Genomic DNA, 14,186 nt, shown 5'->3' with positions numbered 1-14,186 from the left:
CACCAAGGTAAATAGAAATTCCTCTTCCCATTCTGGATGGAATTGGCACGTTTTCGCCTTTCGTGGGGCCTCCGCCATGCTAGCTAGCTACCGTGCAGGATATCACCAGCGAGTGCCGTATATTGATGTTTGCGACAGTCTGTACTCTTATCTAATCTAATTGTTCACTTTGATGCAGCACAAGCTATGCTGAAAAAAATATAACAGCTAAATCAAAAGAGAGAGAGGCGCTAACTTTTCAGAAAAAACTAAAATTAATGCTAATTACTAGCACACTATCGGAAATGCTAAACATGAATTCACGCTATCAGAGGCAAAAAATTCGAAAGAAAGAGCAGTACAACTGATCAAGCTTTTGTATAACTGACGTACTATAAATAGCAACATAATAGAGTCAAAACTGATTAAAGTTGATCAAATTTTAGTTAAGTCATGAATGCATAAGTGAGTCATTTTTACCCACGTGTTGTTTTCACCATTGGACAGTTTGCCCGTTTGTTCGTTTATGTTTAAGATAGACGAGGCTCTCCCACGCTCCATGGAAATTTGACAGACAGTGGCAATAGTCACAAGTTATCAGCACACATGTGACGCACGACGCTGGGCAGTGGAAAAGGAGAAACACAATAGCCAGGGAAAGCAGCTAAGTGTGGGTTAAAAACGACTCACATATGCGCCCTAGGGGTAAAATTTGCTTTTACATCAAAAGGTTTATCAGGCATAATGTATTTGTGTATTTATTTTTCATTTTTTTTCGGGATCTACTGGGAAAGTCTCAAAGATCGACCGGTCGATCGTGATCGACTGGTTGGTGACCACTACTTTAATTATTACTAAATATCAAAAGTGAAAACTAGCTCAGGTAAAAGTATTTTTATTTATGAGTGTTGATTTGAATGGAAGCATTTAATGGGTTTTGTATCAAAATGAAAATCAACATCTAAGAAAATCGTGTTTAATGTGACAATGCCAGAGAGTGTGGTGCTTTCTCAGTGTTGAACTGGACTGTTGCTGGTTCATGATGTAGACATCACCATAACTATCTTATTCCAAGCTTCCATGACACTGACTCTGCTAATTTACATGATTTTTTTCTTAAAAGGAAACTAAAGCACATGGAAAACAAGGAAAACACTTATGCATGAATTTTAAGATGTTTTACAAAATTATAAATATTTTCAAATAAAACCTAAACAAAAACTGTCTGGCTTATCAAAACAAAAGGTTTGGCCACCTCTTTTTGACCAGATGAACCAAAATTATTCACTTACCTGAAATGGTTCTGAACATACTGAAATCAGAATCCAGGAGATTCACAGCCTGCTTAGGTCTAGATGGTAGTGTTCAAGACCTGTGATCTGGAACCCTACAAGAAGTTCAGGTATGACTTACAGAAGGCTGATGTAAGAGTGAATAGGCCATTCTGTGTGAAGTTAGAGACAATAGATGCACAACAGTTGTGGCAGGGTTTGCATGTCATTACTTATAAAGCAAAACGTAATGGCATAAATTACAGTGATACTTCACTCCCTGATGAGCTGAATGCCTCTTAAAGGAGAGAATAAAACTATCTGTGTGAATCTCCGCAGCATTTGGTGACCCTATGATCTCTGTCTCGGAGGCAGAACATCCTTCAAGAGGGTGAATCCTCACAAGGCATCAGGCTCCAAAGGTGTACCTGACAGGCTGCTGAAAGTCTGTGCCAACCATCTAACTGGTGTGTTTAAGGGCATCTTCGAACTCTCACGAAGGTCAGAGGTTCCCACCTCCTTCAGAAGGGCATGAATCATACCAGTGTCAAAGCAGAGCAGGGTGAGCTGCCTCAACAACTATCGCCTCGTAGGACTCGGGTATATATTGTGATGAAGTACTTTGAGAGGTTGGTCATGGCTAGAATTAACTCCTGCCTGAGCAACGACCTGTACCCACAGCAATTTGCCTGCCATCACAACAGGTCTACAATGGACTCCATCTCACTGGCTCTCCATTTAGCTTTGGAGCACCTGGACAACAGCAATACATACAGTATATCATGCTGCTATTTATCAGTTACAGCTTGGTGTTAGACTCCATCACCCCCTCAGAGCTTAAAAACCTCGGTCTTTGCACCTCCCTCTGCAACTGGATCCTTGACTTTTTTATCGGGAGGCCATAGGCTGGCTGATCGGTAATAACATCTCCACGCTGACAGTCTACGCAGGCATACCTCAAGGATGAGTACTTAGCCCACTGTTCTACTCCCTCCGCACTTGAACCTGTGTGGCTGGGCACAGCTTGAATGCCATTTAAAAATGTGCCTATGACATTGTTGTTGGCAGAATCTCAGATATCAAGGAGATGTACAAGAGCAACAACAATTTGCAGTCAATATCAGCAAGACCGAGGAATTGATTGTGCACTTCAGGAAGGGGAAGTTGGGAAGGCACACATCACTCCACAGTTGAGGGGTCAGTGATGGAAAGGGTAAACGTCTGGAAGTTCCCGGGGACCTCAGAGGACTTGTCCTTGGCTAAGCATATTAATGCAGTTGTGAAGAAAGCGTGCCAGCATCTCAACTTTTTTACGAGTTTGATGAGATTTGGGATGCCACTGAAGGCTGTTGCCTATTTCTACAGCTGTGTGGTTTGATAGAGGGTTGTAGACCTAGCCAGCTCCATCACTGTTACAGCCCTTTTCCACCAGTGAAGACATCTTCAAAATGTCAACTGTATTCTTTTCCATAGATGCTGCCTGGCCTGCTGAGTTTCTCCAGCATTTTGTGTGTGTTGCTTGGATTTCCAGCATCTGCAGATTTTCTCTTGTTTGAGAAGGTGGTAACCGTTAAGGACCCTCACCATCCGGGACATGCCCTCTCCTTCCTACTACCATGAGGGAGGAGGTACAGGAGCCTGAAGACCCATACTTAATGTTTTAGGAACAGCTTCTTCTCCTCTGCCGTCAGATTTCAGAATGGTCTACGAACCCATGAATACTAATTTGCTCTTCCTCTTTTGCAGTATTTATTTATAGTAGCTTTTAATGATTTTTACAGCTTATATTGTACTGCTGCCAGGAAACAACCTATTCCATGTCAGTGATACAAGATTATCATTCTTTCGTGCAGAAAACTTCAGTGTAAAATACTGTTTCCTGCCACCAAGGGGCATCATACCACCCAGTCCGTTCACCTTATTTGGAGTAGGGCTTGTAGCCATTTTGTTTCATATAAATGCTGGAAAACTTAAATTCCATCTACTGTCATGGCTTTCTTCCCAAAATCATAGCTTGTTCAAATGAATGCTGGGTTAAAGAATGACTACTGGGTGTGTCTTTGAGTTAGTAAGGTGGACAGCAACCTGCCTATGCACTTCATTCTTTTTGATAAAATAACATTTGAAGCCCACAGACAATTGTCCGTACATTTTAATATTTCTGTTGAGATATCTTTTTAACTTGCAAAATGAATGTTTTATTAAAATAATTTGAAATAGGTTTTGCATGTACAAGAAATAAAATTGGTTTCTGGATTCCTGTAAAGCAAAGCAATATGATTATTTTAGCTTTATGCATGTTCATTTATAGCTCAAATTTAACAAAATAGAACTGAGCACACTTTAATATTTCGCTAGGTATTATTTGTTTTCTGATTTCAGGAAAACTGCTACAGATGGAAGATGACCTTGTGCTCTCTTTCCAGTTGTTACTTTGTGTCTTGGAGTACTTTATTAAGATCTCGCCTGCTGAATCAATTAAGGAACCTTACAGTAAGTTTTCAAAGTTAGCAATGGGAGTCATTAAATTTCTTTCTAAAATAAATTACTCTTAATAACTCAAAAAGATTTCATTTGTTTCTAAAATATCATGGCTGCATGTTTTCTGTGGTGTTGTATATTGATTCTGTATTTTTACAAAAAGTAATAACTGAAATTACATTTGAATCTTTTTGACAGCAAATAACTGAGCCCCGTCCATGTTTACCATCAGTCGAGTGATTTGAGTTGATGACTCATGAAAATTCTACTCAGATTTGTCTTAAAGATCTTTCCTATGTTTTTTGGTTACACATTTTAAAAAGGATCCTAGATTTTAATACCACTGGAGTGAGAATTATAGATTCTGGCAGAACTGCAGTCACTTGTAAAGTTTTGGCAGCATGTAATGATTCTGTTGTCCAATACCTGTGGGGAGGGAAAGCACATTGCCTAACAGTATTGAGTATGAATAGTCTCTGACTAATTAGTAGTCATACCTCAGTACCAGAGAGATGGTTGCCATTATAGATTATCGTCTACCAACTGCTGGTGAAAATGCATGAATCATGAGAAGGTCTGGTTAGGCTCTCACATCTCTGAAATAAACAGGTGAGAGCATTCCGTATCCAGATGTTCTCACTAGAATGTGGTTTACTGGAGGGTGCCCGATGGTTGTAGAAATGTATGCTGTCAAGAGCTATCATCTTCGGAGATGTGGGAGGAAACGCAGGTGGTGTTAGAAGAAGAGGGACAAGGAACAAAGTTTATGTGAACTATAGAAACAATTCTCTTGTAACTTTTAAACCAAAAATTGTCAAGAGCTATCATTGATCTTTAAGATGTAATTGGATTTGTTAAAGCTGGTGATAATATTGGAAACAGAATTAAATCAGGTTCACACTAATTGTTGGAGGAACTCAGCAGGCCAGGCAGCATCTATGGAAAAAAGTACAGTCGACGTTTCGGGCCGAAACCTTTTGGCAGGACTGGAGAAAAAATGCCAAGGAGTAGAGTTAAAGGGTGGGGAGGGGGAGAGGGAAACACTAGGTGATAGGTGAAACCCGGAGCGGTAGGGATGAAGTAAAGAGCTGGGACATTGATTGGTGAAAGGGACAGAAGGCCATGGAAGAAAGGAAAAGGGGGGGGGGGAGGAGCACCAGAGAGAGGCGATGGGCAGGCAAGGAGATAAGGTGAGAGAGGGATAGCGGGGAGGGGGTATTACTGGAAGTTTGAGAAATCAATGTTCACGTCATCAGGTTGGAAACTACCCAAATAAGGTGTTGTTCCTCCAACCTAAATGTGGTCTCGTCACAATAGTGGAAGAGGCCATGGATGGACATATGGGAATGGGAAGTGGTACTAAAATGGGTGGCCACTGGGAGATACCGCTTGTTCAAATAAAGGAAATTGTTTTTTTTAATATTACTTGAAGAAAAGCTAAAATGGATTTCAAAAGGTTTTTATTAATTGAAATCATTTTGAGAGGCTGAGTGAGAAAAAGGGCTTAATTATGTAGCTGTTGCAGCTTTGGATAATATTCGTATTGTAATCCTAAGAGTGCACTGAGTGAGAAATTGGAAGAAAACAGTCATTGGTTATTACTTAATATATATTTTGGTCATAATAGGGACTTTTTTATTTCCTAAACCCTTTGAGATAGAAACCCAATTCGTTCAAATAACAAATTTAATATTCCTTGAGATCTACTAGTATGTTAAACATCACTGCTGTCTCGTTGATGATGCCTGTGACTCTCCTTGCAGCTGATACTGTAGACGGTATGACTACTAATTAGTCAGACTCATACTCTGTTCTGTTAGGCAATATGCTTTTCCTTCCCAGAGATGTTGGACAACAGAATTGTTTCCTGCTGCCAAAACTCCACAAGGGACTGCAGTTCTGCCAGACACCATGACTCTCATCCAGCTGTATTAAAATTATTCCAGTCATCTAGGATTGTTCCAAGATTTGTTCGGATGTTTCAGCCATTTATCAAATGTTAAAAGAAAAAGCACAATGAAAGAAGGTGATTAATATCACTCCATCCTCCCGCCACCCCACTAGGAATAGGGTTCCCCTTGTCCTCACCTACCACCCCACCAGCCTCCGGGTCCAACATATAATTCACTGTAACTTCCGCCACCTCCAACGGGATCCCACCACTAAGCACATCTTTCCCTCCCCACCTCTGCTTTCCGCAGGGATCGCTCCCTACGCGACTCCCTTGTCCATTCGTAACCCCCATCCCTTCCCCATCGATCTCCCTCCCGGCAGTTATCCTTGTAAGCGGAACAAGTGCTACACATGCCCTTACACTTCCTCCCTCACCACCATTCAGGGCTCCAGACAGTCCTTCCAGGTGAGGAGACACTTCACCTGTCAGTCGGCTGGGGTGATATACTGCGTCCGGTGCTCCCGATGCGGCCTTCTATATATTGGCGAGACCCAGCGCAGACTGGGAGACTGTTTCGCTGAACACCTACGCTCTGTCCCCCAGAGAAAGCAGGATCTCCCAGTGGCAACATATTTTAATTCCACATCCCATTCCCATTCTGATATGTCTATCCACGGCCTCCTCTACTGTCAAGATGAAGCTACACTCAGGTTGGAGGAACCACACCTTATATTCCGTCTGGGTAGCCTCCAGCCTGATGGCATGAACATCGACTTCTCTAACCTGCTAATGCCCCACCTCCCCCTCGTACCCCATCTGTTATTTATTTATTTATTATTTTTTCTTCTCTCTCCTTTTTCTCCCTCTGTCCCTCTCACTATACTCCTTGCCGATCCTCTGGGCTTTCCCCCTCCCCCTTTCTTTCTCCCTAGGCCTCCTGTCCCATGATCCTCTCATATCCCTTTTGCCAATCCACTTTACAGTTCTTAGCTCCATCCCTCCCCCTCTTGTCTTCTCCTATCATTTCGAATCTCCCCCTCCCCCTCCCACTTTCAAATCTCTTACTAGCTCTTCTTTCAGTTAGTCCTGATGAAGGGTCTCGGCCCGAAACGTCGACTGTACCTCTTCCTATAGATGCTGCCTGGCCTGCTGCGTTCACCAGCAATTTTTATGTGTTGCTTGAAATTCCAGCATCTGCAGATTTCCTTGTGTTAAGGTGATTAATATAGCAGTTTTTCACAGGCTAAAGCATGTCGTTTGTTGATTTGCCTAGATGTTGAGAAATATTTCATTTCTGGTCCTAAACCTTTTGATCCTTGTCTAATGAAAAGAGATACAAGATAGTTGGTTGCATTGAGGATTACTTTTAAGAAACTATGATAGAAATGCTAGAAGATCAACTGAAAGTTAATTTTTCTAATTAGCATAAAGGAGCATTTCAAAACTTAAAAAAAAATTGCACTCACCCACCTCATATCATTGGTTCCCTTAATATCTAAAAATCTAAGGAATATATTTGGTGACTGGGCATCCACAGCACTCTTGGGTACAGAATTCAAAAGATTCATTAGCTGTTTGGGTATTTTTTTCGTATTTATGACCTGAATGGTTCCCCCTTATTTTGAAACTGTAGGTCCAGTCTGCAAAAGCGATTCTCAAGTAAGAAGCCTGTAATCCCAGAAATGGTGACCTTTAATGGCATATGTGAAGGGACTATCTGTTTATTTTACAGGAGTTGGGATGAATAGTATAATTTCCAGTAGTTCATCACGAGCTTCAAGACGAAGTCACAACAGACCAATACAGGCAAACAATTCAACTGAGGTAGACTCCAAAGTCCTGGAAATACTTTGCCGTGAAAATGAATGCAATGCAGATGAAGTAAGTTGAAGTTTCATTTATCATTGCGAGTGAAATGGAAAACAGAGTATGAGCAGAAGTGTCTTAAATTTAGCATATACCTGAAAAATGATTTGTAACCGATATGTTGAATAAATCTATTGAGAAGCCCTCTTTTAACCAAAGTACTAATTTAATGCAATTGCAACTATACATTTTAATGGAAGTATGCATAAGGTCACATACTTTAACATGCTCAGCAACATGTTTAATAGTGTATGTAGAGTGATAAGTACATGAAGCCAAAATGCTCAAGCAATGACCGATTGATCCTGAGGAGATGACAGATTGAAAATCATACCACCACTCTCCAACCCCGGGTCTGTAAGTCTCACCCATCAACTCTTGAGTCCTGTTCCTCCTACCCTCCTTGAACATCCCAACCCTCTCTCCTCCTCTGACACCACCAGCTCTCCTTCCCCTTTCGATCCCAGCTTGAATCCATTCCTTCTGACCTTTCCATCTCTGAGATAGAGTGTTCTGTCCTCAACAAGTCCCTTACCTTTGTCCCCTTTTGCCCACACCCCAGTGTGTTTCATACCCATCGAGCTCTTCTTCCATCATCGCTGTCTCCAAGACCACTTCTTTGGCAAGAATTCTCCATCGCATACCAATGAGCCCTTCTCTAATCTCCAACCCTCCTCCTCTTCTTGGATACCCACTCTGGTTCTCTGCCTTTTCATTTCTAATTGACAATGAAACATCAACTGGCTGAACTTCAACACTCCTCACTCCTCCTCAAACCTTACCGCCTCTGAACATGCTGTCCTTCACTCTCTCCACACCAACCGCAACTTTGCTATCAAACCCATAAACAAAGGTGGACTGACCTGTACCTTGCTGAGGCCTGGCAGCAACTCTCAGACCCTTCCTTGAAAAGAACCTCACTCTGGACAATCAGAAAATTGTCTTTTGACACCATCACTAACCTCATCAACACTGGAGAACTCCCATCCACTGCCATCAAACTTATTTTCACTTCCTACCCAAGATCAACAAACCTGACTGTCTGGGTAGACCCATTGTCTCTGCCTGCTTCTTCTCATTGAACTTGTGTCTGCATACCTCAACTCCATTCTATCCCCCTTTGTCAGTCCCTTCCCACCCTCAGTTGTGACACTTCACATACTCTTATCTCTTCAACAACTTTCAATTCAGTGAGCCTGACTACCTCATTTTCACCATTGATATCCAGTCTTTATACACTTCTATCCTCCAATAAGAAGCCCTTAAAGCTCTTTGGTTCTTTCGCAATAAAAGATCCAACCAGTTCCCTTCCATCACTTGTCTGGCAGACCTGGATCTTGCCCTCAGTAATTCCTAATTTGGTTCCTCCCACTTTCTCCAGATTCGAGGGGTAGCCTTGGGCACCTGCATGGGCCCTGGCTTTGCCTGCCTTTTTGGCTATGTTAATGCTCCCTAACACTTCCTGTGCTACATTGATGACTGCATTGGTGGGGCTTCATGCACCCATGCTGAGCTCATCAATTTAATCAACTTTACTTCTAATTTCCACTCTGTCCTTAAATTCACCTGGTCCATTTCTGACATCTCCCTCCCTTTCTTGATCTCTCAGTCTCAATCTCTGGAGACAAACTTTTATAAACCTCTTTTATAAACCTACCAATTACCATGACTACCTTGACTATACCTCTTAACAACATGTCTCCTGTAAAAATGCTATTCCTTTTTCTCAGTTCCTTAGTTTCCACCGCGTCTTTTCCTAGGATAAGACTTTCCTTTCCAGAACATCAGAAATGTTCTCTTTCTTCAAAGAATAAGGTTTCCCTTCCTCCACCATTGACGCTGCTCTCACCTGCATCTCCTTCATTTCCCAAGCATCTGTACTTACCTGTCTTCCCACCACCTTAACAGGGATAAGAGTTCCTCTTGTCCTCACCTACCACCCCATGAGCCTCTACTTTCAACACATCATTTCTCTGCAACTTCCAACATCTTCAACAGGATCCTAACACCAAACACATCTTTACCTCTTCCCAACTCTTTCACTTTCCACAGGGATCACTCTCTTCATGAATCCCTTGACCTTTCATCCCTCCATACTAATCTCCTTTCCAGCACGTACCCTTGCAAATGCCCAAAATACTAACATGCCCATTTAACTCTTCCCTTGCCTCCATTTAGGGCCTCAAACAGTCCTTCCAAGTGAGGCAACATTTCACCTTTTCAAATCTGTTGGTATCATCTACTGTATCTGGTGCTCCTGGTGTGGCCTCTACTTTGGTGAAACCACTGGGGACTGCTTCGTCAAGCTCCTTTGCTTCAACTGCCAAGAGTGGAATGACCCGGTGGCCAACCATTTAATTTCTATCCCCATTCCCATTCCGACATGTCAGTCCATGGCTTCCTCTTTTGCCAATAATAGGCCACTCTCAGGCTGGAGGAGAATACCTCATATTCCGTCTTGGTAGCCTCCAACCTGATGGCATGAACATCAATTTCTTCTTCCAGTAATTTGTTTTTCCTTCCCCTTTGTTCTTCTATTCCCCACTCTGGCATCTTACATCTTCTCCTCACCAGCCTCTGGTGCACCCTCTTCTTCCCTTTCTCCCATAGTCCACTTTCCTCTCTTATCAGATTTCTCCTTCGCCAGCTCTTTACCTTCCCCACCTACCTGCTTCATCTATCTTCTAGGTAGTCTTCCTTCCCCTCCCACTTTTCCAGCCCTGCTTAAGGGTCTCAGCCCAGAACGGTGACTGTTTACCATTTCCATAGCTGCCGCCTGACCTGCTGGGTTCCTCCAGCATTTTGTGTGTGTTGCTGTGTTCACTAGAATCTCTTGTGTTTAAAATTAACAGTGTAATTGTCAACGTCAGTGCACCTTGCATTTATCATCCATTTGCTCTGGCTGTATTCACTTGTCTTGAAAGAACCAGCTCAGATTTGGATTGTGTGTTTCCCAGTGAGCACACTGAACAATATAATGAAAATTTTAACATATTTTTTATTTTTATTTTATTTTATTCCGAGATAAAGTTGGGAACTGGCCCTTCTGGCCCAACAAGCCTCACTGCCTAGTAACCCACCTATTTAACAATAGCCTAATTAAAGCCAATTTACAAACCAATTAACCAATAACTGGTACGTCTTTGGGCTGTGGAAAGAAACTGGAGCACGTGGAGGAAACCCATGTGTTCACAGGGAGAACATACAAACTCCTTACAGATGGCGCTGGAACTGAACTCTGGGACATCCAAGCTGTAATAGCACTGTGTGAACTGCTGCACCACTGGAGTGCCCAGATCTGGAGTGGAAAATCCAAGTTTTTTTCCATGCTAAAGGAAAGCAAAACCTGTGGTTTGTCAAGGGAGTGGGCAAAATGTTAGTATTAGGATTCAAACATCACATAAACTAAGTATGCCGTTGAAGTCAAGTGTTCCCTATTCATTTCACCCAGAATCCAAACCTGCAAATGGATAAATGTGGCCATCAAATGACTTCTAATTTTATGAATTTCTGATACAATGGATGAATCCATTGCCACTATGCATTTGCATTGCCATTTATGTGTGTTGGTATAGAGCTAATAAGCTTAGTGTTTACTGAAATAAAGATTTATCCATGCCTTGTCTGTTTGGAGTCTTGTTACTGAAATCTTTCATTTCAAAATGTATATCTTTGCATTCGTTCCCAAGAATGGAAATCCAAATCTGCGTTTTGAGAGGGAGAACAGAAATTCTTTGCTTCAATCTGTAAATTTTCCTCACTCCAAATTTTCAATAATTTTCCTTTCCAATAATGAAATAAAATATATTAATTTGTCAAGGTTAAAATACTGAACAAATGAAATTTGTTTTCAAGGTAATTGATGCTAACATTTCAAATTTATTATTATCTTTCTGCTTAGAGTTTCAAGTTTGCAAAACATTCCCATCTTAATCTGCTGAAAGACATTTTGTATATACATTAAAAGCTATAGGGTAGTTAGGGAGAGAGTAAGACCATAAAGGGAAGAATATAAGCTGCATCTCCATTTGGTACAGGAGCAGTGGAGTGTCGGACCAGAAGTCCCTACAAAGGATTGTGAGAACAGCCGAGATGATCAGAGGGGTCTCCCTACCATCCACTGGGGACATTTATCATCAGCACAGCATACTCAGGGCCTTTAGTATTATAAAGGATCCCATCAATCCATTCAGCATCCTTTTTGATATTCAACCATCAGGCAGGAGACTCCGATGCATAAAGACAAGAACAGTCAGGATGGGGAACAGCTTCTGCCCTCACATCATTAGGCTTCTGAACTCCCTGCCGCATCGCAGGATGAGGCAGGGTTTGGAGTATTGTGTACAGTTGCGATTGCCCTATTTGCAGGAATGATGTGGATACTTCTGTGCAGCAGAGGTTCATCAGGATGCTGGCTGAATTAAAGAGTATTTAGCAATGAGAACAGATTTGGCAAATTTGGATTGTTTTCTGTAGCATCAGAGGATGCAGGGAGACTTGGAGGTTTATAAGATTATGAGGGGCATAGATTGGGTAGATTGTCTTTTTGCTAGGGTAGAGCTGTTGTGTAATAGGGGATGCAGCTTTAATGTGAGGGTGGAATGTTTCAAGGAGATGAACAGGGTAAGTTTTTCTTTTACACTATCAGAATCAGGGTTAATATCACTGGCGTATGTCGTGAAATTTGTTTTGCCGCAGCAGTACATTGCAATACATAATAAAAACTGTAAGTTACAATAAGTATATATAAAAAAATTAATTGGATAAGTAGAGCAAAAAGAGAAAAAAAGTACTGAGGTAGTGTCCATGGGTTCATTGTCCATTCAGAAACCTGATGGCAGAGAGGAGGAAGCTGTTCCTGAAGCATTGAGTGTGTCTTCAGGGTCTTGTACCTCTTTCTTGATTGTAGCATTGAGAAGTGGGCGTGTCCTAGTTGATGGGAGTCCTTAATGATGGATGCCAACTTTTGAGGCATAACCTTTCGAAGGTGTCCTGGATGCTGGTGCCCATGATGGAGCTGGCTGAGTTTATAACTTTCTGCAGCTTTTTACAATCCTGTGCAGTGTCCCCTCCATACCAGACAGTGATGCAACCAGTTAGAATGCTCTCCATGGTACACCTCTAAAAATTTGTAAGAGTTTTTGGTGAGATACCAAATCTCCTCAAGCTCCTAATGAAATTTAGCTGCTGTCGTACTTTGTAATAGATCCTCGAAGATTGACACCCAAGTACTTAAAACTCCTCATTCTCTCCACTTCTGATCCCTCAATGAGGACTGGTGAGTGTTTACTCAGCTTCCCCTTCCTGAAGTCCACAATCAATTCCTTGGTCTTACTGACGTTGAGTGCAAGGTTGTTGCTGTGACACCACTCAACCAGCTGATCTCTCACTCCTGTACACCACCTTGTCAATATCTGGAATTCTGCCAACAATGGTTGTTCCATCAGCAAATTTATGGATGGTGTTTGAACTGTGCCTAGCCACACAATTATGGATGCAAAGTAAGTAGAGCAGTGGGCTAAGCATGCATCCTTGAGGTGTACCAGGGTTGACAGTCAGTGATGAGATGTTTTTTCCTGATCTGTACAGACTGTAGTCTCCCAGTGAAGAAGTCAAGGATTTAGTTGCAGATAGAGGTACAGAGGCTCTGTTTTGGAGCTTGTTGGTTTAAATTGAGGGTATAATTGTATTAAACAGAGTGGGAGGTGCCCGAACGTACTGGCGGGGGCTGGTGGTGGAAGTGGATGTCATGCTGATGTTTGAGGCATTCAGATGGGTATGTGAACATACAAGGAATGGAGAGATATGGATTATTTGTAGGCAGACAGGTGTAGTGTAATTTGGCATAATGGTTAGCAAAGACTTTTGGGCCAAATATTGGCTTTGTTGTTCTTCTATGTTCTATGTCTGTTCAGGTTGGTTCTTGTGTTCTTCGCTCCAGAGCTGTTACTTATTTAAATTTTTGGTATAATTTTGTCTCTGTATAAATGAATCAGAGTCGGGTTTAATATCATCGACATATGTTGTGAAATTTGTTAATTTTGCTGCAGCAGTACAATGCGATACAATAGAAAAAACCTGAATTACAGTAATTATTTATATGAATATTAAATAGTTAAATTAAAATAAGTAGTGCAAAAACAAATTTTTAAAAAAGTGGTGAGGTGGTGTTCATGAGTTCAATATCCATTCAGAAATCGGATGGCAGAGGGGAAGAAGCGGTTCCTGAATTGCTGAGTGTGTGCCTTCAGGCTTCTGTATCTCCTTCCTGATGGTAACAGTGAGAAGAGGGCATGTCCTGGGTGTTGGGAGTCCTTGATAATGGAAGCCAGTGTTCTGAGACACCGCTCCTTGAAGATGTCTTGGATGCTACAGAGGCTAGTACCCATGATGGAGCTGACCAATTTTATGATAAAAGAATATTATCCTCCAACTATATGCTATGTTGAATTTGCATAACAAAAATAATTTTTGACTCTCACATCTATGTTTATAGCTGCAACATCTCTTACAAATTAAAAAGTAAAGATCATCAACTTAAAAAAATTAATGTCTCTCTCAATAGATCTGGAGGTGTAGTGGTATCAGTGTTGGGCTTTGAGACAAGTGGTCCCGAGTTCGAATCTGGCTGGCTGCTTACACGCTTTCCATCCATGCTGGGTTGAGCATCGAGCCAGCATCTTGGCCTCATTTTA

General features: G+C 41.7%; 1 protein-coding gene across 1 annotated transcript in view; it reads left to right on the top strand.

Annotated features, from left to right (window-relative positions):
* The window catches only part of rb1 (retinoblastoma 1), a 243,514-nt gene that overhangs the window by 48,824 nt on the left and 180,504 nt on the right, over positions 1-14,186 (top strand). Inside the window, exons 7-8 of the mRNA XM_072260793.1 lie at positions 3,633-3,743; positions 7,358-7,506. Coding sequence (XP_072116894.1) covers positions 3,633-3,743; positions 7,358-7,506 — 260 coding nt within the window. The remainder of the gene's footprint in view (positions 1-3,632; positions 3,744-7,357; positions 7,507-14,186) is intronic.

The sequence above is a fragment of the Mobula birostris genome, chromosome 6 (genome assembly GCF_030028105.1).
Source record: "Mobula birostris isolate sMobBir1 chromosome 6, sMobBir1.hap1, whole genome shotgun sequence".
In the NCBI taxonomy this organism is placed as follows: Eukaryota; Metazoa; Chordata; class Chondrichthyes; order Myliobatiformes; family Myliobatidae; genus Mobula; species Mobula birostris.
This window is presented reverse-complemented; position numbering and strand designations above follow the sequence as displayed.